The 27101-nt window shown below is 43.3% G+C and overlaps 1 protein-coding gene across 4 annotated transcripts in view; it reads right to left on the bottom strand.

Moving 5' to 3' along the window:
* Positions 1-3531: 3531 nt before the first annotated feature.
* The window catches only part of zswim8 (zinc finger, SWIM-type containing 8), a 55179-nt gene continuing 31609 nt past the window's right edge, over positions 3532-27101 (bottom strand). The window contains exons 10-27 of one of the 4 annotated variants that reach the window (XM_083923410.1): positions 25749-27066; positions 23192-23323; positions 22675-22854; positions 20234-20416; positions 19820-19928; positions 19544-19668; positions 19037-19358; positions 15910-16056; positions 15506-15728; positions 14446-14493; positions 12791-13080; positions 12481-12704; positions 11074-11595; positions 9130-9307; positions 8815-8988; positions 7446-7565; positions 6633-6811; positions 3532-5575 (exon numbers count right to left, since the gene is read on the bottom strand). In XM_083923410.1, the coding sequence (XP_083779536.1) occupies positions 5372-5575; positions 6633-6811; positions 7446-7565; positions 8815-8988; positions 9130-9307; positions 11074-11595; positions 12481-12704; positions 12791-13080; positions 14446-14493; positions 15506-15728; positions 15910-16056; positions 19037-19358; positions 19544-19668; positions 19820-19928; positions 20234-20416; positions 22675-22854; positions 23192-23323; positions 25749-27066 (4678 nt within the window). In that variant the 3' untranslated portion in view covers positions 3532-5371. The remainder of the gene's footprint in view (positions 5576-6632; positions 6812-7445; positions 7566-8814; positions 8989-9129; positions 9308-11073; positions 11596-12480; positions 12705-12790; positions 13081-14445; positions 14494-15505; positions 15729-15909; positions 16057-19036; positions 19359-19543; positions 19669-19819; positions 19929-20233; positions 20417-22674; positions 22855-23191; positions 23324-25748; positions 27067-27101) is intronic. The other 3 variants (XM_083923411.1, XM_083923412.1, XM_083923413.1) reach the window with 3 other exon arrangements.

Genomic DNA, 27101 nt, shown 5'->3' with positions numbered 1-27101 from the left:
TGACGCCTGGTGACCACGTGTTCGTGAAAGTGATAAAGAGGAAGTGCTGGTCCAGTCCAAGGTGGGAGGGGCCATTCCAAGTTATTCTCTCCACACCCACTGCTGTAAAGATCGCTGAGAGGTCCAGCTGGATACATCTCTCACATTGCAAAGTGAGGACACTTAGTGATCTCGTTCCAACCGCTGAGTAGGGGAAGTCTGACTACAAATGGGTTTGGAAACGCCTAGGTCCATTCGTCTCAACGTCAGTGAAGAAAACAACGATCCTCTCAGTTTAGTGGATCGAGAGCATAAGTGTGAAACCATGCCAAAATACGATGGAAGATGGCTAGCCTCCAGGACTGCAGGTGCAACGATGGTCTCACTAATGATCTTTGCTGCTTTCGCCCCAAGGATGTGGACAACACTTCAAGACTCAAAGGATCAAGAAATGGTTCCAATGGTGAAAACTGTGATTGATAACTGTGATGATTAATTTCTTCTCCGTAACAGTACTGGTATGACGAGGTCTGTAAATCTCAGATTACGTAGGAAATGTTATCAAGACAACGAGCAGGGTCATGGTAAGACTTTGATATACTGTAGTGATTACATTATTCTCACAGCAGAAGGTACTTGGTCACTTCAGGTTCTCAATAAATCATTGACGACATGCAAACATTTGTTCCGTAATCATAGCATATGGACACCTATTGTTGAACCATACACACTCCGCATACGACATCCTAGAGGTGATTATTATCGTAACCTCATTGACAGGAAATGGCATGACCCAGATCGTTATGTCTGTACCAAAATGCCAGTGTCTACAGGTACACCCATGGTTGAAGTTAGGCCTATGCACAATCCTACTGATTGTCCAATGGTCTCCTCACCAATAAATACCATAACATTTCGGTCACTCCACCATACAAAGGGCGTCATTTCACAAAGATGCTAAGGATAAACAGCACTAACCCATTGTTTCCTCAAGGCATCCCCTTGCCAGAGGCTCTAATCCTGATCTGTTATGCGAATAATCGAACCCTAACAGCCTCCCCCATAAACCTTGGCGAAGTCGACACTGCACATTGTCTAGAGGTAGTCACCCCGTGTTCACAGACTGGTGTTTGGGGAACTGATGTCCCTGATGACAAAAAGCTATGGAACACTGGGCAGAAGGTTCTCTACTTGTTATTTTCAAACATTGGTGTGGGGAAAATAGCTTTGATGATAGAAACACTGCACTTCCGCATGTCATCATACATCAACTTCACTATTGCCGCTTTGGATGGGTTGGCTGAAGAAGTTCAGGCCTTACGAGAGATGGAGCTGCAGGATAGGTATGTTCTAGATATACTAGCAGCACCATAAGGAGGCGTTTGTGCAATGGTGAACAAAGCTTGCTGCACGTTCGTGCCCGATAACTCCGCCCCCGAAGGAAAAATAACTAAAGCAATTGAGAACTTGCGAAAGCTCGCCGCAATCCAGGAAATGGATCACCAGCAAGTTTCTAAAGGTATTTGGGCATGGCTCACTGGAGGGGCCTGGTGGGAGATTCTGCTGAAGTTTCTGACACCCATAATTGTGATTCTCCTCCTATTCTGTGTATTCATCACGTGCATCGTGCCTTGTCTACAGTCCCTGATGTCCAAAGTGATAAGCAGAACCATGGCTGAGACTCTGTTATATCAACAGGAGAACTTGGCCCTGATAACTTCACATGCACATAACGAAGGATCCACCACAGTAGACACACACTTATACTGTGATAGCTGTGAGGAGTGTGCACTGGCTGACATAAAATACATTGTTTAACCTGATTACCTCTGAGTGTAAAGAAGTGTTATTTCCGAACCTGAGGACTGTACTGAAAGCTCTACCAAGAGAATGGTATGTGTCTGATATGAGAATGAAATATAACTCTTCTGATAAACAGCAGGGAAATGTTAAAGAAATGTATGAAATATTATCATAAGTGTTCTTTTCATGTATATAATCAAAAGTGTTTTGCTCCAAAGAGTTGGGTCCAAAGTATGTGCCAGCATGTCTGCACCAATTATATTTACCACCTGTGGCCTTGTGGAAATCTTGAGTGGAAGATATAACAGATATATAACTGGTTAGTGATTAACTGTTTGAAGCTTGTTGAGCAAAGACCACCTGTGGCCTTGTGGAAACCTTGAGTGGAAGATATAACAGGTATATAACTGGTTAATGATTATTCATGTACTCTTTTGTAACTGGTTAAATGATTATTCATGTACTCTTTAATAAAAAGACACGGAGGGGAGCGGACGAGAGAAGAGAATTGCAGAGGGACAAGCCAGGCAGAGCTTGTTGACCTCCTCTCTTCTCCGTGTCGACACGTAAAAAGTCTCTGGTCTCTGACTTGTGATTGAAAGGGGTTACTTTTGTATAGGAAGTAACCAGGAAGTCTCCGAGTGTTGTTTTGTCAAGACAACAGAAAATATTATTGACATACACACATCTCTGTAACTCACATCTACCATAATCAAAAGAGAAGATGAAAACCAAGGTGAAATTAACATTTCTTATTTAAAAACAACTATATACCCTTAATAATGTCAAATGTCCTTGGCCCGAAGATGAAAGGTAGGTAGGACTTTGAAAATATTACACTGGCATACGTTTACATTGGTATGCACACAGTATAGATAATCAATGACAATATACCTTAAATAAGATCTGTCAAAAATATATTAAAACATAAACAAACCGTGGACATGCAGCCCACTGCATTACTCTTTATCTAGCCTTGACAGCATGGAAGAGGGATAGACACTAAACTTAAAAGTGATTGAGTGGCAGCTCAGTAGGTAACTGCCTCACAAACTGACACTAACCATTCCACTATCAGTCCTTCTCCCAGTGAGTTTTGGAGTGCCATCTTATTAATGTCAAGATGCTTTAAATAGCAGAAATATCTTTCAAATATATTTTTTAAATAACACAAAATGTCCACAGATGTAATATATGAGATTTTTTTAAAGCCCACGCTATACTAAATGAACAGCATAAACAAGTAGGCTTGTAGTAGTAATTTGAGCAAAATTTGCAACAGTAAAGACGGGGATAATAATCCAGGACAGATAATGACTCAGATCAGAACATAATTGTTCCAATAGTTGCAATGGACACCAATGTAATTTTTTGGGGAGCTGAGGTCTCATGGGGTCTACCGGAAGTCGTATGCAGGGACGGGAATTAGCCCCCCTATAGCTAAGGCTGCTAGTGCAGCTGTGGTGTTCACTGCTGGTGATTGATGATCTGATAACTGTCCCACTGCGCTCTCTTGTGGCCTCAGGACCACACTGGTTTGACCTGTTGACCTCTGTAAAGAAAATGAATGCTGACTCTACTGAATCCCACACATCAGCCACAGCATGTCAGTGTTTTGAATGATCTTTATTAAGTAAACTCTACACTTTTGTATTGCTTTTATCTTTTTTTATTAGCATTTTCACTCTAAATTAGAACCTTTTGCAATCAGCACATGTAGAACTTTTCAATCAAGCTACACTTGAGGAATACAAAAATATCACAGTACATTTTCTACTAAGTCACCTTCACCTGTGAGGTCCCGAGCCATTCAGAGAGCGGGTTCAGAACCACAGCAGCTGCCTGGAGAGATGGAACGTTAACGTATCTTAAAGTAACAGCACCATGTCTATGAGCTAACCACACTGAAGAAACACACTTGTATCAGATTTCTGCCGAGTCAGGGCGACTATTTGGAGTTGTGTGCATCACACAGCTTGGCGAAGCAGGACCAAGGCTCTGTCTCATTTCAGGGTCAGGGTGGAGCTGTGAGCTGGAGCCTCACAGAGACAAGTGAGCGGTGGAGTTTAGGATACTAAAGACCTCAGGGAGCCTCCACATTTAAGCAGATGCAATTCTTAGCTGCGCTGAAGGCACAAGCACACATTCCCTTTGAAGATGGCTAAAAAATGAGACAGCCACTGTTTTATCCAGCATGACAGGCCCAAATGCTACTCAGATCTCAACCATCATCTCTCAAGTAAAACCAAAGCACGCTTTTTGAAACATAAACTAGCATAAATCTTATCATTGTGTGGCCTTAATGGTTTCATTATTGCCCCTGGAGACTGTGACAGTGACTAGTGGGGGCTTTACTCAGTTCTTTCATGTTTGGTGCGCCAGAACGAGGCAAATAAGACAGCTCCTGAAAACTGACTTGGTACAAGCTACAGGAACATAAGGTTTTATCAGCAATGTTTTCAAATTGTTTTTTGGTTTTACAAGAAGGAAAACTTGGAAAGACATGGAAGTCAGCTGCTTCTCTAAACTTTTCATCAGGAAGCATCTGGAGCCACTGAATGCTTGCTTTGTTGTCATGTAAACATCTCTTGATGTTTTTTTTTTACTGTATTTTATTTTAGTAGATTTTTTGTACAGTCCCGTTGTGAATTTGACAAATTTGGCTTATTTTTTCAAAAGTCATTAACTGTTTCGGAAAAAAAACACATTTATATTTAGCAAAAAAAGACATACCCAGCCCTACTGTCAGGTCATAACAAAGAACTTGTGTACAGCGAGCCCTTGCTGGCCCTGCTGGGCCCAGCGGTGGTCAGGTGGCCTCTGGTTCTGCTCTGTTTTAATATAACTCCTCAGGCAGGCTGAAATGTAAATAGGGATCCACAAAACAACAGCACCTTGAACATTCTCTTGCCGTTCCTCTCTGAATACATGTCATATTCTATACAAAGTATCAAAAAGATTAAACAAAATACTGAAAAATCCTCACCTGTACTCACAATATAATTTCTCATATTAAACCTTTTTTTTCCTTGCAAATCCTTGTCTCCCCACACTGCAAAGTTTCAGATCAATCGTGACAGCCCCTACCACTCTGGACAGGAATGTTGCTGCATGAAAATGACCCACACCAAACTAAAACTACACAAATCTACAAAATATTGGAGGATGGAGGGTGAGAAATCCCCATCAATGTCTTCAGTTTGAGGGAAATGGAAGAGACAAGTAAGATGAAGAAAGGAAGGAGTACATTTTAATTCCACAGTTACACAAACATGAACCATGATAAACCGGAGAGTGAGGAGTCAGTTAAAACCAGAGGAGAGCAGGAATGTGACCTGACTGCTCCTCTAAGCTCTGGGTGGACGAACACACGTTAAAAAAAGGAAGTCTCTGTGGGTCTGATTGTACTGCCTGTGTGCTGCGTTAGTTTGAGTCTGCGTAGCTGAGAGCAGGGTCCCTGACAGAACCAGACAATGTGGATGTCCACTCAGTGCAGTGGCAGTAGCAATGCTGGAGGCTGAATGGGCGCTGGATGGGACTCCTCGAGCCCAGGTGCAGGCCCAGCACACACTCCCTGTGAGCAGCACGCTCACGGGGAGAAGGTTGCCATCTCCAAGGAGATACGCTGCCACAGCTCCTTGGTCTGTTTGCCTCTCTTCAGGTTCTGTAGCACATCATTGAACTGCATCATGCCCACGGGCGTCAGGCAGAAAGCACCTCGGGCGCTGCGGATGATATTGACAAAGTCATCGTAGTCGGCAGGTGTCAGGTGGATGAGCCGATGGTGGATGTACTGCAGAAAGGGAGGGAGGAAGGAGTCAATAAAGACATATTATACAATGCAGAATGATTCCAAACATGGCAGCTCATTCATTATAATGAGAGCTGTTCAGTGTGTTCACTCCCACTTCCTCATGCACTTCTAAATTATGGGCTGGCACAGTATGGAGTACTGGAGTCTTTCCAGGAGGATTTTCTCATAGATCTGAGGTCTGATGAGCTTAATGTTTGTAGGTGCGATTAGAAATGGGGATGTCATCTCTCTTTGCAATAGCCAGAAAAATGGAAACAAGTGTAGACGAGATGTTTACGGCTGTACAGATTGTTGTCCACTTACATACTGAGACAGAGTACCTTGCTGTCAGACAACTTCCTTCAGTTTCCACAGAAGTTTCTCTGTCAGTACTTCTGTCTGCTTCTCAAAACTGTTGGCGGGCTAACAGTCATCTACTGTACAACACACTGAATTTCGATGAGTTTAAAGAGTATATATACGTTCCTAAAAACAAAAACACACTTGTGGCTCAGTTGGTAGAGTGAGTCGGCCAATGTCCGAAGGGTCGGCGGATTGATCCCCGCCCTGCCCTACTTGTGTCATGGTTGTTGTGTCCTTGGGCAAGACACTTCACCCACCTTGCCTCGTGTGAATGTGTATGACTGCTGTATGTTTGAGGAGGTGGGGCCGTAGGCCGTAGGCGCTGATTAGCAGCCACGCCTCCGTCAGTCTGCTCCAGGGCAGCTGTGACTACTACGTAGTTTACCACTGCCATGTATGTGTGAATGAATGGAACCTGGACTCTGTAAAGCGCCTTGAGCACTGAGAAAGGCGCTATATAAATCAAAGCCATAATACAATAATAAATATCTTACACAGACAGGGGGACGGAACAGATGTTAGAAGAGGCTACTGCTAACAGCTCAGGGAAAAGTTAAAAGACCTATTCAGACCAACCACAAATGACTCAGCTATTGTATAAACCAGGAGGATCTGTTCCTTGATATGTGTGGGCTGATTGTGCTGCAGAAGTAACTGCTACGGCGCCTGTCAGTCTGTCATCGCTGCAGCACACCTGCAGGTAGGCCTGTTGGCAGCGCTGGACAAGCTGGTGGAAAGCAGGTGTTCGGAGGTGGGCGTGTATGTGGGCAGGGTTCAGCCTCTGCAGCGCCTCCATGATGATCTCCTGCAGGACGAATGGACTGAGGACACCTTTTGCTGCTCCGACACAGAACTGGTACACATAGTTGACTCCTGACAAGATGGACAGGCAGAGAAGGAAGAGACAGAAGAGGATTGCATATGTAGATGGGGAACAGAGGAAATGACAGTTAAGGAAGCCGTCAGTCATTCACTGCTCAGTTTGGCTGTGAACACCATCAACACCCTCAACTCAACCTTTATTTATAGACCACATTTTAAACGACCAATGGTCGACCAAAGTGCTGTACAGTTCGGTAAACAGTACAATACAATACAATGAGAATAAAAAATACACATAAATACAGTAGACGGGTGTCATGCTCAGCCTGAATTAAAAGCCATGGAGAACAGGTGGGTCTTCAATAAGGACTTAAAAACCTCCAGGGTCTGGGCTGATCTAATGTGCCAGGGCAAGCTGTTTCAGAGCCAAGGGGCAGCCGCCGCTAAGGCTCGGTCCCCTCTGGTTTTCAGTCTGGTCCTGGGGACTTCCAGCAGCATTTGATCTGCTGACCCTGATAGTGTCACTTCAAGGTAACCGGCTCATTTCTAATCTACCTGACCTGTGCTCATTCATTCAACACAGTGTCACAAGTTTGTGACGCCATTCCTTAACTAAATCCTTAATTTATTTGTTACCCAATAAATTCCTGCTTCAGCCACTCAAGTCTTTCATGGGCAGGCTCACCTAGCCTCGCAGCCAGTCCCAGCAGCCATTTGACATCCTCGGTGTAAGGTGGGCTCCTGGAGAAGTTGTTCGGGTGGTCGTTGTGAGCCCTCCTACCCAGCATCTCCAAAGCCAGCATGCCTTCACACAAAAGGACAAAATAGATCATGTTTTTTTTTAAATTAATCTGCAGCTGGTTTTAAAACGAAACACGTCACCTTTTTCAACAGCCAATCAAGTCTTGGCAAAGTCCGCTGGTCAAGTCACTGACAAACTGTCAGCTGGCTGAAAAGGCCGTTATGAACGGAGGCTCAACGAGCATGTGTGTGAGAGAGAGAGAGAGAAAAAGAGACGGAGAGAGAGAGGGTCGAGCAAGCAATACAATGAATAAGAGAGCGAGCGCAGTAATCCAGAACAAAGCAGTGAATCAGGGAAATAAAACGGTATTCTCTGTTTCATCTCTATAGAAATGCAGCTGTAGTGAGTATCTCACTGTCTCTGTCCTCATTTATATTTTACAATGCTACAAATTATAACCAGCTTTGAATAAAGCCTGAAAAGTCGGAGGTCAGAACGGAAGTACAGAGAGCCGTTTCTATGGAGATGATACACCGTCCCGTCTCGTCGCATTGGTCTAAACCTAAATGGACAGGTTTCAGAACATTGCAGACCTCCACGTTGCAAGTTTCAACTTGTATATATATATACTGTATGTATACTATGGCATGCCATTCAGGAAATTAATATATATTGAATGAACCTTTGAATATATTTAATGAAACTCTGAATATATTGAATGAAACTCTGAATCTTGTATTTTGACCAATGCAGATGCGGTCAGCTTTGGTTTCAGCTACTTTCAATAATCACAAGGTCATAAACACACTTGCAAGAAACCTAAAACTTGTGTGCACTTCAATTCTCTGAACGAAGAAGTCCAGACACTTTTTAATCGGGGCAGAACTGCTGCAACAGGGCAGGCAGCTGCTCATAATGCAAACTTTAGCAAGGCTTCAAACACGGCCCCGTTGTACAATCTCTGCATATAAGACAGGGCTCAAGACAGAAGAGGGAAGAATGGTTAGCTTAGGTGATTTATTTTGGCTGTGATCATGTAATAATGTTCATAGGTTGCAGAGATGTGGCTTTTGCAGGTACATCGTGCTCCTAAAAGACCTCCTGTCTGCACCTTATTATTTATCTCATATTTACGTGCATATATTTATTTTTGTTTTTTCAGTTCAATTATATTTAAAGACCAAAAAAAGATCTTTTTAAAATCTCAATATTTACGAAAGAAATTATGGTTATGATTTTTGTCATAATCGCGCAGCCCTACGACATATGCATTAGTGAGAGTAAAATATAATTATTGGACAAAACTCCTCACCGACTCTGTAGGCAGAATGCAGGTAGTGCAGGCCTTGTTGGCTGATTGGCTGGCTGTGCTGCTCATCCTCTACTGGGAACGGAGTGCTGACCAATGAGCCGGTTTGGGAGGAGAGGGAGGTCAGAGCTGTTCCCTGTATGGCCTGGATGGTGGGGCCCGAGTGGACACTGCCTACTGTAAAACATGACAGGCACATCTTACTGTTAGACCAACACACAAACCTATCCCATTTGTAAACCTCAACATATCTGGATGAGGTTTACCGATGAACAACAATGAGGTCTTTCTGGATTTAAACACAGTGGAAGTCCTGACCTGCTACAGCAGTGCTGAGGGGCAGGCCGGTCTCAGCGTGGTAGGGATGGACGGCGATCTGAGTCATGGACGGTACGGGTACACCAGGAAAGGTCACAGCTGTGGCTGCCATAGGTGGCTGGGGGCCTGTGGCCACCGAGAACGGGTACTGGGCACCGATGAAGGCTGGGTGCATCCCCTGAGGAGGTGGGCACACACACACACACACACACACACACACACACACACACACACACACACACACACACACACACACACACACACACACACACACACACACACACACACACACACACACACACACACACACACACACACACACACACACACACACACACACACACACACACACACACACACACACACACACACACACACACACACACACACACACACACACACACACACACACACACACACACACACACACACACACACACACACACACACAGAGAGAGAGACAGATTACCTTTTTGGAAGTTTTATCATATTCAAAAACTCACCAAACTTCATAAATAATTCAGGCATATTTCAGTGTTTTCAGAAATGGGCGTGGCAAATTGACTCACTAGAGCCCCATAGAAAATAGCGATTGACGAAAAAAAATGAATGAAAACCAGTAGGCATATAGAACTCATCAGGGTGTACAAAAAGGCCTCTTGGAGCAATATCCTAAACTCAACAGGAAGACGGCCATTTTGAATGTTATGCAAATGTTTCTACTTTTACATGTGTCATACTTTAGTGAACTCCTCCTGGACAATTAACACAATTAATACTTCCAAATCGGTTAGTACCATCTAAACACATCTGAACAAACGATACTCGGGGTTTGCGCTTTAAGTGTACAATGTGGATGATGCAAGGCACCAAAGTTTCGCCTCTCGCCATGAAAACAGGAAGTTGTTGTAACTTCCCCATACATTGTCCAAACTCTTTCAAAAGTCTCATGTTTCCCGATTCCTGCAACAAATTTCCCAGACATGATGACAGTCCAGGCCCGAAGACAATAATGTGCCAGTATTGGCCAACAGCCACAGTGCCACCTACCGACAACACAAAGTCAGGCTGATAGGACAAAATTCATTTCATTTGCATCAAATTTTCGATGTGCTTTCTACACTGGATGCAGAGCGTGGTCGCGTAAAGGTGCGGGGGCACACATCAAGGTCTGGCCAGCTCCCGTGATGCTCGGCAGCTGCGAGGACACGCTAATCACCTCTTGCTGCTTTAATTATTATTTTCTTAGAACAGGATACCCTGGGACTCTGTTCCACAACAGCCACTTTTTTATTAGGCAAGTTTCAAATACATTTAAGAGATTTCAAATGTTTAATTTAAATAATCTGCTGTAAATTAATCAATTTGATTAATCGTTTGATTAATTCTTTGGTCTTCAAATCTCAGAAAACATGACATCAAAATTTTCCAGAGCTTTCAGACCTCTCAGACAAGAAGAACTACGGATACTCATTTTACTCTACTATATGTCGAAGAAAGGCAGCAGATATACACAGCTTAGAAGCATTTTTGCTTCAAAAATACTCCATGACTTGCTTATTAAAATAGCCTTTTAATTTTCTGTTGACTGGCTTGTAGATTTATTGACTAATCATTTCAGATCAATGCTTTTTCTGTATGGCAACATTCCACCTTAGCCAAGCCTTTAACATGTTTGCAATGTTTGGGCTTTTTGATCATTTCCATGGTTCCTAAACAGATTTGGGTATGCACAAACTGACAATGTGCAAATGAACACACAAGGGTGGAAATGTGCTAGAGCTGAAACAAGTGGTTGTTTAAAAAATGAGTTGATCAACAAAAAAATGTATTGCCAATTGTTGTCAAAACTGTACTTTCAAATTGCAGTTGTATACAACCTCTTGGCTATTTGTTCATAAAAAAGGAAATTCCACCAATGGTTATATGAAGTGCAGTTCTTACCTGTGGATATGCAGCCCCAGCTACAGGAAAGACAGTGGGTCGGGGCACATGCTGCAGAGGGTGTCCCAGGTACTGGGGGCTGCAGACGGTAGGGAGATGGGCCTGAATGGTGGTGTAGGGGTGGAGGCCCTGGCTGTGGGGGTGAGCCATGGCCTGGCCCGGCATGGCGTGGGACTGATAGATGGTGGAGCCCACAGAGATGACAGGTACGACAGCTGCTGCAGTGACTGAGGCTGTGACCGTTGCCACGCCAGCAGACTCCATGTTGGCTCCAGTGTCAAGGACAACACAGCTAGACTCTGGGGGCCTCCTGCATGAGCCCCCGTTGGCACCACAGCGCCCTGAGGTCTCCCGCTGCTGGCCTGAACCCCCGCCCACTGACTGCTCATACAGCCAGTACCACTGGTGAGCCACCTCGAACAGAACCTCAGGGTACACACCTCCACCCTTGGCTGCTTCCTCTACTGCCATGCAGGCCTTCTCCAGCATCACATTGTCCTGGAGGAGATACGGATAGAGAACCTACGTTGAGTGAAGAGGAGAAACCAATGGGTCATACAATAAATCATGCATTGTCTTCTCTGATTTCTTTATCAGAAGGTTCCAGGGAGCTAAATATCTTCTTAGACTTCCGCTGACTTTAAGAGCATTTTAAAGAAACACACGTGTGTGTGTGTGTGTGTGGGCAACAGTATTCAGCTGCAATTTGGATTTTGAAATTGCAATTTAATCAAATTCTGAAATTGAAAGAGAGAAAAAGATTATATGAGATTAAAGTTCATATTGTGGTGCCAGAACTCATTTCAAATTCAGATTTCACTCTCTGACACTCTACACGCCAGGACTCAAGATAAGTAAATCTCCATTTCCTCAAGTCATTCAAGTCACTCAAGTCATTCAATGTTTACCTTGTGCTCACATGCTGTGTCTCTTGAAACATTTTTTTGCGTTCCTGCGCTGAAACTATTTCATTCTGCTAACGATATTATACTTAAAGAGATAATTCGGCCTTTTTGAATTGTGATCGTATGAGCTACTCCTCACAGCCACTACAGTAGATGACTGCTAGCACACCTCCCATTTGGAGATGGAGAGAGAACTACTGACGGAAGAAAAATTTTGCTTATCTGATTAATAAACATTAATTCTAATTTATTTCATGACAGACCCAAGGGAAACTCCATGAGCACTAGGAAACAGTGTGAATCTTCTTTTCCAAATTTAGAATGGCCAGCTATTTTTGTTGATTGTTGATTTTGTTTGAACACCTGCTGTTGGCCTGGGGGGGTGGAACGTGCCGCCATAGCATCAAATCAGACCACACTTACAAACACATTCAGCAGCATTTGACCTATTCAGCTACAGTTTGAGCAACAGTTTTTCAGTGGACAGCCACTCTCACAGTACCTGCTCTTTGCACTGCACCAGGGCTCTCTGGATTTCATTAGGATTGAGGGCGTGAGCGTGAGGCAGGCAGCTCAGGGCCAGCTCTGCTGCCGCCCGAACCATGTTGGGGTCCCTGGCCCGGGATGCTCGGTCAGCTAGGGATGCCACCTCTGGAGGGGTGAGGTGACCGTCCCAACACTCCACCAGAATGTTGAGGGCAGCACTGCCAATCTCCATGGCCTGGCCTGAGAGAAGGAGAGAAGATACAGTAAGGACAGGAAGAAGAGTGGGTGGAGGCAGGAAAGCAAACAAAGAATACATTCCGCCTCACCAGTGATCCAGGACACATGGGAGGAGTAGGTCCTGGACAGCCAGTTGGGTGAGACAAAATTGTGAAGGCCAAGAGCATACAGGCCAATCTCAAAGGCACAGAGGTGCAGGTTTCTGTGGGGCCCCTGGTGGCCCCCACTGGCTGAGGGCTGAGTGAAAATGGAGGTGGAGGAGTTTCCTCCAGCTTTGATCAGAACTGTCTTGGCCAGCTCAAAGTAAAAATGGGCTGCTGCCTCTGATGGCTGGTTGGGCACGTGTGGGGCATGGCATTCTGGACGTCGCCCTTTATACCTGAACATAGAGATACAACAACAACAATAATATACATGTGAAGTAGAATTAATCTTAGTTGTTCAGATAAAGATTCAATGCACAATCATAAGACATTATAATGCATTTATAAGGATTTAAGATAAAGAGTTTCATAAAAACAGGTTTAGAATCATGCATGACATATACGTGGTTTTGTAAGTATTAGAAGTGGTGGACATAATGTAGGATAAATTCGGCATCATAACGCTTTATACCCCCATGTCAAAGTAACAACAGCATTTGAGAGAAGAATCTGAGTCCTGGGTTACGCAGCACATTGTAACTACCATAACTTTAGCCAGTTATAACGTCATATAAAGAGATACTAATTAATTATTATTGCTAATAACCTTATAAAGTGCTCACAAAGTCATGCTTTGGGGTATTATTGATGTTAATAAGATATGTTTCCATTTTAGAAACTTGGAGTTTATAATCTATTATGATACATTAGAGCAGCTCTCTATGTGATGTTATAACTGGCTAAACTTATGTTAGTTATAATGTAGTTACTCTGACATTGAGTATTACAGATGCTGAGGTTATAATACATGTCCACCACGTAAAATATTCATAATACCTTGTATATGTTATGCACAAATTATAAATGTCTATAAAGAATTTAATAAAGCCTTATAACTGCATTATAATGTACAATGTTAATGTGCTTATGACATGACCGTCATAGAAAGTGTTACCAAAAGTAGTATTTGGAAATAAAGTTCAACAATTTACTGAAAGCGTAAGAGCAGTAGACAGCCAGTCTGAAGGATATTTAAAACTATTTCCATCTCATGGCAACCATTCTATATCTTTCCAAACAACAAGATTACCTGCAAACTAAGGTGGTTTGGGAGTTTGTTGTTTGACTGTTAATACTACATCTGAATAAGCATTCTGGAACAGTTTAATCACATATAGTTTCGCCCCCTTGGAGAACATCACTTTTATTGAGGGTGTCATACAGTTGTATGTTAGAGGTTATGGTGTAGCAGCATAGTTATGCCGTGGCTGATGTGAGCCTCCTTCAAAAATGTAACTACACATTGGAGCTACAGCCCCTACAGATATACCACCTGGACACCACAAGAGACGTGACTAGTCAGCTTGGGCTACTGGCATTTTCGCCAACAAGTTTCTGATGCTAGAGGAGACTGTTGAGATTAATCTCAACAGTCTCCATTAAGGAAGTTGAAGAAAGTTGAAGAAAGGCTCAGAAATATTTTGTAAGTAATATCCCAGTAACACATCTAGCAAATACATTTCCATCGCAAGCCTTCTTCTCAGAGTGAACCCAGCTCTCTATCACAGCCAATGAAAGAAGGAAGGAGAAATAGAAGTTACCTGGATGTGACTCCAGTTCTATAAGTAGGTTCATAGCCCATCATCGCTCTGCATCACAAAGTCAATGAAAGAATGTAAACAAAGTTACTGTGAGGTAGGGCTACAGCTAAGGATTATTTTCAATTCAATTCAATTTTATTTATAATGCCAAATCATAACAAAATTGATCTCACAGACACTTCACATATAGAGAAGGCCAAGAGCATACTCTGACTTATTCATGATTTGCAGAGACCCAACACTTCCCCCATCAGCAGCAGCAAGTTGCAATATCAACATATTTATCCAGCCTTCCTTTTAACAGGAAGGAACGTCCAACAGACCTGGCTCTTTGGTAGACGGCCATCTGCATTGACCCGTTGGGTTTTCATTATCAATTAATCTGCAGATTATTTTATAAAGTAATCAGTTAGTCGATCTATGAATCGTCTATTGTCTATAAAATATAAAAAATAAAATAAATAAAGAAATCTCATCTTAGTTTCTCAAAGAAGATGATGTCTTAAAACGTAATTTTATCACTCCAAAATCCAAAAAATATTCAGTTTCATATGAAGAGAAAAACAGGAAATCTTCATATTTGAGAGGCTGAAAGCAGCATTTTCTGCACTTTTTAAAAGAAAAATTACTTTAACGATGGATTGATTATCAAAAGAGTTGGTCAATACATTTCTGCCGATCTACTTATTGATCAGTCAATTAACTGTTGCAGCTCTAGTGTGGGGGATAGGATTCAAAACAGGCATGGTCATGTACGATACATATACATGTACGTACTGTAGTGTTGAAGTCAAATAGGACGCTGAACTAGGAATAAAAAGTTATGTCATACTAAAGGTATCTACAGCAGGACTTCTGTTTACCCCTTGTAAGTATTGTAAGTAAGTAAAAGTGTAAAACTGGCACAGGTTGACAGGGACTTGACAAGTCAGCAGATGCCAACTGATGAGAAATCAGTCACAGTTCAAGACTTCTGTTAACAGGCAGTCTTTGTTTCTTTATTTCATCTATTGTTGCTAATTCCAGTAACCCAGCTAGTGTGCTCTGTGCAGTACTTTACCTGCTAGTGTCTGTACTCTTTGCTCTGGCCCCACCTCCTGCCCTGCGAGAGCCGCTGGAGGAGGAGGAGCCCAGGGAATCAGATGATGAACTGCTGATACTGTCACTGTCCTGGCCCCGTCCCCAAGATGTTGCTGCCCAGCCACCCCGGAGTGGCCGCCGGCTGAGGGTGGGGGAGCTGTCGGAGGTTGTCTCCGGAGCACTGCTGTCGATACTTGCCATGCCTGTCCATACAACATGCACATCACATTACTGCTCTGCGTGTTGGTTAGTTTTTATATGTTGTTTCAGAAATACAAAAAAATATGAGCCAGGCTAAAAATCAGCACTGTCTGGCTGATCATGTGGATTGTTAAGGATAGGTTAAGTTGTGACTGTATTAAGAATAGACATTATTGAGTTTACCAGTGTGCTTCTTCTTCTGGCGGACAGGTGAGCCCCAGCAGCGTTGGCTGTATCCACATCGCGCCCCCAGTGCCAGCCGACTGGGCACTGTGGCCTCCAGCTTAAACGGAGGCGTTTCATTCTGCTGGTCATTTGAAGGAGGCCCATCTGTTATCCGCAAACAAGGACAATGTTCACAAAACTTTTGATCTCAGCTCTAAGAGTTGCACTCAAAGTTCTTTGTTAAGAGTAATTTCTTCAAACCTATTCCCAAACCCTCTGAGACCAACTTTTCCCAAGGAGTGGGAGGGACTCCTAAAATAAGACTAGAGGGCGGGGTTGACTATGGGTGGCATCATGTTCATCCCTTCTATGCCCACAGTGATTGGCTGAGAGGGAATGAGTCTCTAAGAGTGAATTTATGATAGAAACACTTCAATGGGGGAGTGAATGAACTGCAGCACTATTTTGGGTCTGGATAGAATATTTATCACCTGGAGCAAAATCCTCCTGACAGCTGAGAGACGCCAAGATCGTCTGAGCAAACAGCTGCATTTTTCCCATGGTCAAACAGCAGAAAGATGTACCAACTTTAATCTGCAGTGATATTTGGTGGTTTTATTGGTTGGTGATGCGATCTAATCACTGACCAACTCTTCCACGTTCATAATGCCATCTCCATTAAGGCAAACCCCTTTTAAAAACTCACTATCATTTAATCTCTCCAAAATGTTGACTGCAGCAGCCATGTTATGTCCTTCCTCATTTACTCTTAGTGACATAAGAGTCCTCGAGAGGACTCCTACGTTTTAATAGATTTAGGTGCTATTTTTAGCACTAAAATGCCTTGTGAATTACACTTATCTTAAAAAGTTGTAAGTCGTAAAATTAGGAGTGAAATACCCCTTTATTTTTAAGAGTTACTCCTAAATCAGCAAGTTAGGACCTATTCTAAGCAAGGGGTGACCCTGAATTCGTTTCGAGGAGCCTGATTCGACTGCCAATCTCTAACCCTCTACCTGACACTCGTGACCATGCAGCGCTCGACTCACATCAGAGGGTTTTTAATGAGCAAAAAAAATAAAACTGATTCGACGATTAGTTGACTATAGGCAGGATGTGACGAATCAGATTCGACTAGGAATCTTTTTTTTGTCGGGGACACCCCTACTCTAAGATGTTTTATGAATATGGCACCAGAAGTCTCTATATCTCTATCATCTCCACCATCTCTCAAATGACTCACTGTACCCCCCCTGGACTTAGTTATGTCCAAGGGTGTGAGCATTTCTAAGGTTGTTGTGATAGATGTTGCTCTTTTTTATCATTCCTGTGTTTTCTTTAAGTGTGATGTTCAAAGAAAAGTAATCACAAAACGTAATATCACAGAAAACACCTGTGGAGCATTTATTCAGGCTTTCTCCTCCACACCAACCCTCTCCTGGGTCCCAGTAAATGAGCTTGTTGATAATTTCAATGTGAAAATTACAAATATTATTGATACCATTGCACCCACTAAGGTGAAAGTGGTCAAAAAAAAAAAGTCTCCATGGAGAAATGCCACGTTGGTAAGAATAGAAAAAAGAAAGTGTCGAAAGCTGAATGCAGGTGGAGGAAAACAAATCTCCAGGTTCACTATGACATCTATAAAGAAAGACTTCAAATCTACAACTTGATGCTCAAAAATGCAAGACAATCCTTCTTCTCAGACATCATTGCCAAAAACAATAATAATACACGTGCCTTGTTTTCTACCGTCGAAAGGCTAACAAACCTTTCTGTGTCACTAGCCCCTGAACTGCTTTCCACCAGGGCCTGCAATGAATTTGCCTCCTTTTTCAATGACAAAATTAAAAAATTAGGCAAACAGCCAGTGCCTGCACATCAGGTGCAGTGATGTCCATGTGTCCACCTAACCCTAACTCAAATACCATGGCACAGTTTCATATGATTAACCATAGGATCTTGGAGGACATTATACATAATTTGAAATCCTCTTCCTGCTGCCTCGATATTCTTCCAACAGGCATTTTCAAAGATGTATTAAACTGCATGGCCTTAGATCTTCTACAGATTGTAAACATGTCTCTTCTTTTAGGTGTCTTCCCACAGGCCCTGAACACTTCTGTTATCAAGCCTATCAACAGTTTAGACACTTCACTAATGAACAATTATAGACCAACATCAAACCTCCCATTCCTCAGCAAAATCCTTGAAAAAGCTGTTTTAAGCAGCGGAAAAACTTCATGTTTGTTTGATGTCTTCCACTCAGGTTTTAGACCACACCACAGCACCGAGACGGTCTTGTTAAGGTCTTCAATGGCATCCACTTAAACACGGACAATGGCAAAATTTCAGTCTTAATTGGATCTCAGTGCTGCATTTGACACAGTCGATCACAACATATGACTAGGCCGTCTGAAAAACTGTGTGGGACTTTCTGGCACAGCATTAAAATGGTTTGAATCCTACTTGAAGGACAGGGACTACTTTGTCTCTATAGGTAATTACACATCTGAGCGGGCACATCCACATGTGAGCCAGATCATTTAATACCCATTTCTACAATATGACGCTGCTGTGGATGCTCTACAGCAATGGTTTCCTTTTTGGTCTGACGTACACACACAGCCCTGTCAAGCGAAACTCACATATCCTCTTCATCAACTCCTACTGTATGCTCCATATGTATAACATTATTCATTATAGAAAAGTGGACAATGCTTTTGTTTTTATACAATTGAACTGTTAATATTTATGTCGGTTTGGTCAGCAATCAAACTACTACTACTTCTTGGAGGAAAGCTGAATGTTTCAACCGTTTATTCTTTACTTTAAGCTGTTTTAACAACTATGTATTCATTACTTTTAGCTATCTGTTTAAACCCTGTGCATGCTTTCTACTTTAACTCATTTTCACACACTCTTCAATTGCATTATCTATTGTCCAGGTGTTACAGTTGACTTAATGTTATGTGGATATTCTGTTTATCAAATTATGATCCCTATTATTTGTATATTAGTTGAGCTATACTACAATCTTTCCACATAACCCCAGGCAACTACAGAAGTAACCCTGGTTAATCACTGTTCTACAGTATAATGAGACATGGCACCCAGGAAGGGTTTGGTAGTGGTGGATTCTCACCATGCTCCCTGGTCTCAGCAGTGCTTTCTCCTGCTGCAGTGTTCGGCACCGGGTTCAGATCAGCCTGATGAGCCACCTCTTCACTAGCCACTACCACAGCCGAGGAAGAGCTGGAAGAAGAGGCTGCCACAGTGGTCGCAGACGAAGATGAAGACACGTGTTTAGAGACACTCCCGGAGGTCCCACTCACCCCACTGTGGCTGGCGGCAGTATGTTTGGATGGGCTGCGCTGGCTGCCAGCTGCTGGCTTGCTGGAGTAGAAGGAGCTTAGGGTCTGAGGCTTGTGGGTCTGACTCTCCCTGTCCAACAATTTATCCAATATCTGAAGATGGGGGGGTGAGAGACACAAGCAGGAGGGAACACAGGGAGTAAGAGAGTGGGAAGAGGGATGCCTGGCTTACTGGAAGAACATATCTCACAGTTATCAGTCATATCTGAAAATTGGCTCAAGAAAAAAAAGCCATTTTCTTATAAAATGGTAAGAATTAACACAGTAGGGATGATTACCTTCTTGAGCTTGCTCTGGTCATCTTTATAGGTGATCATGAGAGCTAAAGCGAGGTCACCTTTCACCCGCCTAGTTCCCTCACACAGCAGAGGATGCTCCGCCTCACTTACTGTTGTCTTCATACCTTCAGACACAAGTGGAAGGATTACAGCAGGCAGCGTAGGGGAGACAGGATATAGTGTAATGGACAGTACAGGGCAGAGATATTGAGGAGCAGATGAGTGACAAAAACTAATCCAGACAGAAATTAAGGAACAGGGCGAGAATAAATGTACCAAGTGCAGCGACAGCAGCCTCAAAGCCCAGCTCCTCATCACCAGGCATCTCGTTGTTACGGTTGCGGCTTGGTGGACGGGAACCCGTTGGAGACACAACTGCACAAACAATATGGATAAAAATAAAAGGGATGTTAATTCTTGAAGCTCCCACTGAAAATTTCTTTATTTTAGTCCGAGTGCAACTCAGTCACTCTGTAACCACTTTCTCAAAATCAGTCAGGCAGAGCCAGTGAATTTTGATTCTGGCGGGAGATATTTGTTGATATTTAATTTATTTTCCAGCTTGTCAATTATATCCCAAACATCTGTAAAGATGTTTATTTTCAGTACCAATCACAAAAAAAAAACTGAAAGGGTAACGGTAAATAGAACTCAACATTTAAACTCATCAAACAATAATTGGTGCTTACCTGGGGTACACAGCACATCAAAAATGAAACTGGCCAACATGAGAGGCAGGACAGGTCTGTAGTCACAGAAGTTTCCGTCTCTGAGCTGCTCTGCTCTCTCTCTGATGGCGGACATCTCCACCAAGCCCAGAGGAATCTTCTTCAACAGAGCCACCACCTCCGACTCCTGGTAGGCCAGCTTCACCTGGTCAACCCACAAACATGAAGTCAGTAGTACTCATAGTTTTCATACAACATATACATTAAGTAGGACTTAAAGACTGGCTGATTCAAAAGAACATGTCTACGGACTTTGACAGAGCAAAAAATCTCATCAGGTACGGCTGCCATTTTATGAATCAGTTCAAAGTTCACGTTGCTGGGATGTTGTTCCAACAGACTATTTTTAGTGGAAGCAATAAACCCTTTCTAAATCCATAAAATCTTTTTTTAAATAATATTTTGTCAAACTTTTGTGTTATTTAGTAAGTAGCCATGTAACGAGCTTGACCCTCATGCATCGCCCTGTGCTAACGATAGCAATAATCACTATTCTTAGTCTTATCCTTTGTCTTTTATTTTGTAACATCTATGTAGTTCATTTTTGTCTTTATTTTTACAGGAAACTTTCTGCCTGACTTTGTTTAAACGAAGTTCAGTGTTTTATTTGATTAATAACATTTTATTAATCAGTCAAACGTCGTTTTAAGTTAGTGCTCGTGTTTTTGAGAACAAGCTTATTTTTAACTTGGCTGGAGAAATTAAGCTTTAGTCAACAGTGCAAAGTTAGCCACTAAAGTTTATATCAAAATCCCCAAGAGCTCGCAAGAAGAGACCAAGTCTCATCCACCTAACTCAACGCTGTCGACGCTGAAGAATACAGAAAGACTTTTGGCTTAAAGCAGAAGATTTAAGGTTCACAACGAAAGTGACCCTTGACACTAAATATCAGTTGCCACGGTAAGGCGTCCCCTGTCGCATGCCGCCCTGTTGGACAGCCCGTCCACTCCTCGGCCTCTGACAAACCATCTGACGACCTGGATCTGACAGCCCTGCACCTCAGAGAGACCCGGTGTACTGCACGTCTGGAAGACTGCTCTGGAGCTGTGAAACCCACCTCCTTCCTCTTGGATCCCCCTTCCACAAAGCTGAGTTTGGTGAGATGACGTTGTTGGTACTTTAATGAGCAAATCTGGTGACCACTGGCTATTTGATATTAAACTTTACTTTCCATAAAGGTATGATTAGAAATTACATTTCCATTTCATAGCTTCACCATGCCCATTAATGTTGTGTATTATTCTCGTGTGTCATTTCATGTTATAATCTATCATGTATATTATGTATATAAATATATCGATATTTTTGTAGTAAAACCCCCCAAAACCCCAGCTGTTGTCTGTGAGCTTTCATTCTGCTTTGCAAAGTTTTGAGGTCACTGTTCCACTGATTGATAGAAAATAATTGATACAATTAATTGATAAGAGAAACTGATAGAAAAGTTTTCTTTTAATGCTTGCAGGTGACTAGGTTTCCATCGGGCTTAGTCCACATTACCTGTCTCTATGGTGGTGGTGCGCCCTTTTTAACAAGGAATAATTCATTAGCCTAATTAATACTTAATAAGGTGATTAATTAATTTATAATAATACGTTTAGTTCTCTCTTCGTATCCTATATTTGAATAATCCAGTTGACATCTAGTCAGTTTTATGAGCACTTCAAGATCTGACTATTATTAAAATGTATTTAGTTCAAAAATGACGATGAAAACAAAGAGTTTGGCATCATAGTGCTGCTTTCGACACTATTGACCATTGCATCCTTGATGTAAAAGTGTGTGTTAGTGACGGACAGGCTTGCCCAGGTGCAAACTAGAGGACGTATATAGCGCATCTCCCTTAAGGAATAGCTCAGTACGGTGTGTGTGTTGCTAAAAATGGGGGAGAGAGAGAGCAAAAGACGACAGATCAGAATCCAACCCAGTTGCTGCAGCACTCATTTTAACAAGCCCGTGCAAAGATTAATTTTTAATTTTTAAATGGATAAAAGTGTCTACTCTACTTTTGCCGTGTGGTTGTGGCATCAATTCCTATCACACGTGACATCCCGCTTAGAGTTATATCCAATCAGCATCATATTTTTTTTCAGGGGAGAAAAACGGCCTCCAGGGGCAGCTCACATTCAAATTAGGGGCGTTTCGGTGAGACCAAGCTTATTCCAGATATTCAACTGTAATGGAAACTACATTATTAATTTCTGATATAGGACACCTCGTCGCTCATTAACCCTTGCATAGCAGATAGAAATACAATAAATGTAACTGTACAACCATTCAATGCAACTCACTTTTGGGTTTTTCATGTACCTGTGCATACAGATACAGAGTGAGTGTGTGTGTGTGTGTGTGTGTGTGTGTGTGTGTGTGTGTGTGTGTGTGTGTGTGTGTGTAAGAGTGGCAGACCTCCAGAGCTTTGGTAGATGCAGGTGGTCTCTGGAGTTCCAGGGAGAACATGCCAGTGCTGAAGGCCAGGTTGTGGAGCTCCAGTCGTTCACTGAAAACAGTGAGGAGGAAGGCAGCTTTTGACAGAGTGTTAGTGGCGACTTGTGTCTGACGGCTGGTCGACACCTTGCTCTTCTTACCCTAAAATCAAACAAGGGAAATAATAATTATGATGATGACATGTAACAACATTTTACTTCTGACAAGTAGGTTCACTTTTGAATTTATTAATTCTTGTGAATGGTTAATATGTGTTGCTTATTTACAAACTGGCACAGTAACAATGCCAATATATAACAGATGTGAGAAGAATCTGGTGGCTTTCCTTCATGAAGAAAGGCTCAATATCCCACTACACAGTTCAAGATGCTGACTGATGAGTTTGGAAGATTGAGACTGTACAACAGAAGGAGAGAAGAGAAGTCAAAGGACATAGGACAATGTATAGCAGGGTGCAGGGACTTGAGAGTGCATCTACCTTCGTCTGTGGCTGCTCCACTTTCAGGTCTGGAGGGTTGGCTAACAGGTCTCTGGCCAGCTCCACGGCCAACCGGCACGCCTCGTTACTGTAGCCATGGGCATGGAGGGCCTCAGCACACGCAAACAGCACCTGCGTACACACAGTTTTCAGGTCACTAAGAAACAACTGGGGTTTTCACAGCTGCCAAGTTGGGAAGTATTTTTGTCCAATGGCATTGGATCTTGTCAGGTGTAAACACAGGCGAAAAATGAACAACATTGTGCATGCAGTAGATCTACAATGAGCACAGGAGTCCATTCTCCAGTGGTCAAGACATCTTCATCGTCTGGATTTCAAAATCACACATTCTGGTCACTTCTAGAAAAATCATGCATTTGTTTACAAACCGGAACTTGATTGTGTACTTTTGGCAACCCTTTCAACAACAACCTCCGAACTAGCAGCATATGTGCTAAAACTACTTGCAATGTTCTGAAACTTGCCAGTTCACACCAGTGAGAAGGCGGTGTATCATCTCCATAGCAACACCTATCTGTACTCCTGTTCTAACCTCTGACTTTTCAGGCTTTTTTTCTCAGCTGGATATAATATTATATAATAATATTGTAGCACTATAAAATATAAGTGAGGATGGAGGTAGTGTGCTACAGCTGCATTTTTAGTAGTGATGAAATAGCGAAAATACTGTTTTATATCCCTGATTCACTGCTTTGTTCTGGATTACGCTCCCACTCGTTATTCATTGAATTGCTTGCTCGACCTTCTTATTCTCCATCTCTTTTTCCATCTCTTTTTCACTGTCTCACACACACACACACACACACACACACACACACACACACACACACACACACACACACACACACACACACACACACACACACACACACACACACACACACACACACACACACACACACACACACACACACACACACACACACACACACACACACACACACACACACACACACACACACACACACACACACACACACACACACACACACACACACACACACACACACACACACACACACACACACACACACACACACACACACACACACACACACGCTCGTTGAGCCTCCGCCCATAACTGCCTTTTCAACCAGGTGACAGTTTGTAAGTGACTGGACCAGCGGACTTTGCTAAGGCTGGCAGGTTAATTGGCTGCCACAGCAGATGATGTGTCTTCCGTTCTAAAACCAGCTGCTGGTGATTTGACAAGATGAGTCACAGGCGACAACATCAGTCGGTTTGAGTCCAAATGAGATTGGTCAGTTCACACCACTGCAACGTTTTAAAACTTTTTGGTCATGTTGCGAATCTTTGGTATGAATTGGGCTTAACAGGGACGTACTACAATGTTTGCCCAACAGGTATGGAAAAAGCTTCATTTTCCAAGCATCACTGAGTATCATGCATCACATCTTTTAACTCTGGCAGTGGCACTCATCAGTGACATCGAATTGACCAGTGTACTGATCTTTTCCACTTCACACTTATGTTTGTCAGTTTGTACGAATCCCACCACACAGTCCACATGCATTTCCACAATATTTTTTTGCAGCATTTTAATTGGCGGGGAATTAGACATTTTAATGCCAGGGCTCGCCTCCCTAAGTATGACTATTTTGCAAGGACACCGTCGCTGCACCGAGCTTAGCTCCACCCAAGACGATTCTGATTGGTTCAAAGAAATACGGTCAAGCGAGAGGGTTTTATTTCCCTTATCCCAGACTGTGTGTGTGGGGTAGCCACATGGCAAAGTGAGATTAACACTAACATAACTAAGGGCAATCAGACAGATTTTAAAGTCATAATCCGTAAGATTAAAATATGTTGTTTTTATTCAGTAAGATACAGGCAAGCCTGTTCTTTCAGAGCCTCCATCTTATCACGTTCACGGCCGCTATTTTTTGCAAACTTATTGGAACACATTCACTGTTGGTGCGTCCCCTATATGTTACCCTCTTAAATCCATTCCTTTTATCCTTCTGCCCTTACTACAAGCCTGACTCAGAAGTTGGAATTTCCTGACTTCAGATTACAAGTGAACGCAGCATAACCAGCAGTGATGTGCTCCACCAGCCGACCAACCGCTGTCAGCAGCGTCACTAACATGGTGGTGTATTTACATTTAGAGGGGGAATGTCTCCATAGACACACAGATTGGAATACTATTGGAAAACAGGCAACAAGTGCTTTCATTGTGGTTCATATGATCAATCACCATTGTTTTAACTCACTCTGTGAAAGAGAGGACCTAACCAGAAAATTAACTAGTTGAAAATCTTACTGATTTAGTTGAAGAAAATTATCGTAACCACAATTGTAGCAGAATGCAACAATCCAAAACCAAATGTTGTCTTTGGCAGTGTTTCAGGATTAAATATTTTAATACAGGAGGTGATGTCATAGCAGAAATACAAGGTTAGATTTAAAATTCCCCTCTTGATAACCAAATTGTGTAACGTCATGCTTGTGGAAAAGCTTTCATTCCATTTCTGTGTACAACGTAAGAAGCACAACACTTGGTCTTCTTCCTCACCTCCATGCGTCCCTCCTGCTCCAGCGGCTTCATCCCAGAGAAGATGTCTGGCTCCTCGTCCTGGTGGTTGTCAGCCAGCTGTCTGTCTGCTCCCTCCTCTGAGGCAGCACTCAGGTAGTATGCCTGATAGTCATCCTCTCTCACAGCTTCTACGCCTGCAGCTCCACCTGCTGCCTCTGCTCCTTGGTTAGCTAGTTCACCTGCAGCTGCCGCCCCGCTGCCTGCTGCTTCTTCAGCAGATGCCGCCTCTCTGCGGCCACGCAGTGGCTTAGCAGACGATTGACTGGTGCCTGATTTTGCTGTAGTGGTTGAGGTGGAAGGCTGGTTACTACCAGCTGAGTCTACATCTTCATCTTTGTTCTGGATAGAATCCACCTCCAGCTCTGTTTCCTTCTCTGCAGCGCTGGGCATGTTCATGACAACCACCACTGTCTCTTTGGAAGGGAAGCATGGTGGAGCTGGCTCTGCAGGAAGTGCAGCTGAAGTGTGGCTGGCACGCTTCGTTTCAAACATCTTGCAACCCCCGCTGTTGTTGCTGTACTTGCGTGAGTCTCGGAGCAATGGGCTCGGGGAGGGAAGCATCTCTGGTGGTGGTGGGAGAAACTCAAAAGTGTTGCTGGCCTCTGCCCCCAGAGCCAGACTGCAACCATCGTCCAGGCTGAGCTCAGCCAGATCAGGCTCCAGGGAGCTGTCCTCACTGCTGGTTCTCCGCTTGACATTAGCATGTTTACCACCTCCAGTCCCTCCACTTCCTCCAGGACCTCCTACAGATGCGCTCTTCGAACCTCCCTGTGTCAGTTTCAGTTTCCCTCCAGAGGAGGAGCCAGGACCTTTGTACACGCACTTTCCTCCTCCATCTTCGAGGGACAGAGAGACACCTCCTCCCAGACGGACCAGCATTCCTCCTCCTCCGCTCACTGACAGACCCTTCCTCTTGGTCAGTATAGTCTCCTTTGGTCTCACTGCCACCTCCTGTTGGGACGAGTGGCCTCTTCCTTTATAATCTCCCCCCACTCCACCTTCAGCTCTGCCACCTCCCCCTGGTTCAGGAGGTTCTCCGCCTGCTCCTGCAGCAGCTTTGACTCCTCTCTGGTGCTGCACTGCCCTGGACCAGCAGAAGGTGGCACTCTTCTTATCAGCACTGCAGTAGGTGATGCCTTCTAGTGGGTAGGCCACCTCCCAGTTGAAGTAGCAGGACTCCACAGCGGGCTTGAAGCCCTGAAACAGTTTATCCAGGGACTTGCGATGCTGTCCCCGCTTCACTATCTCTATAACTTTCAGGTGCCACTGCTTCAGGTGGCCTGCCAGTTCCAGACGCCTGGAAGAGAGCATACAGTCAGCAGTTTTAGTCCC

The sequence above is a fragment of the Echiichthys vipera genome (genome assembly GCF_963691815.1).
Source record: "Echiichthys vipera genome assembly, chromosome: 11".
Taxonomy (NCBI): Eukaryota; Metazoa; Chordata; class Actinopteri; order Perciformes; family Trachinidae; genus Echiichthys; species Echiichthys vipera.
This window is presented reverse-complemented; position numbering and strand designations above follow the sequence as displayed.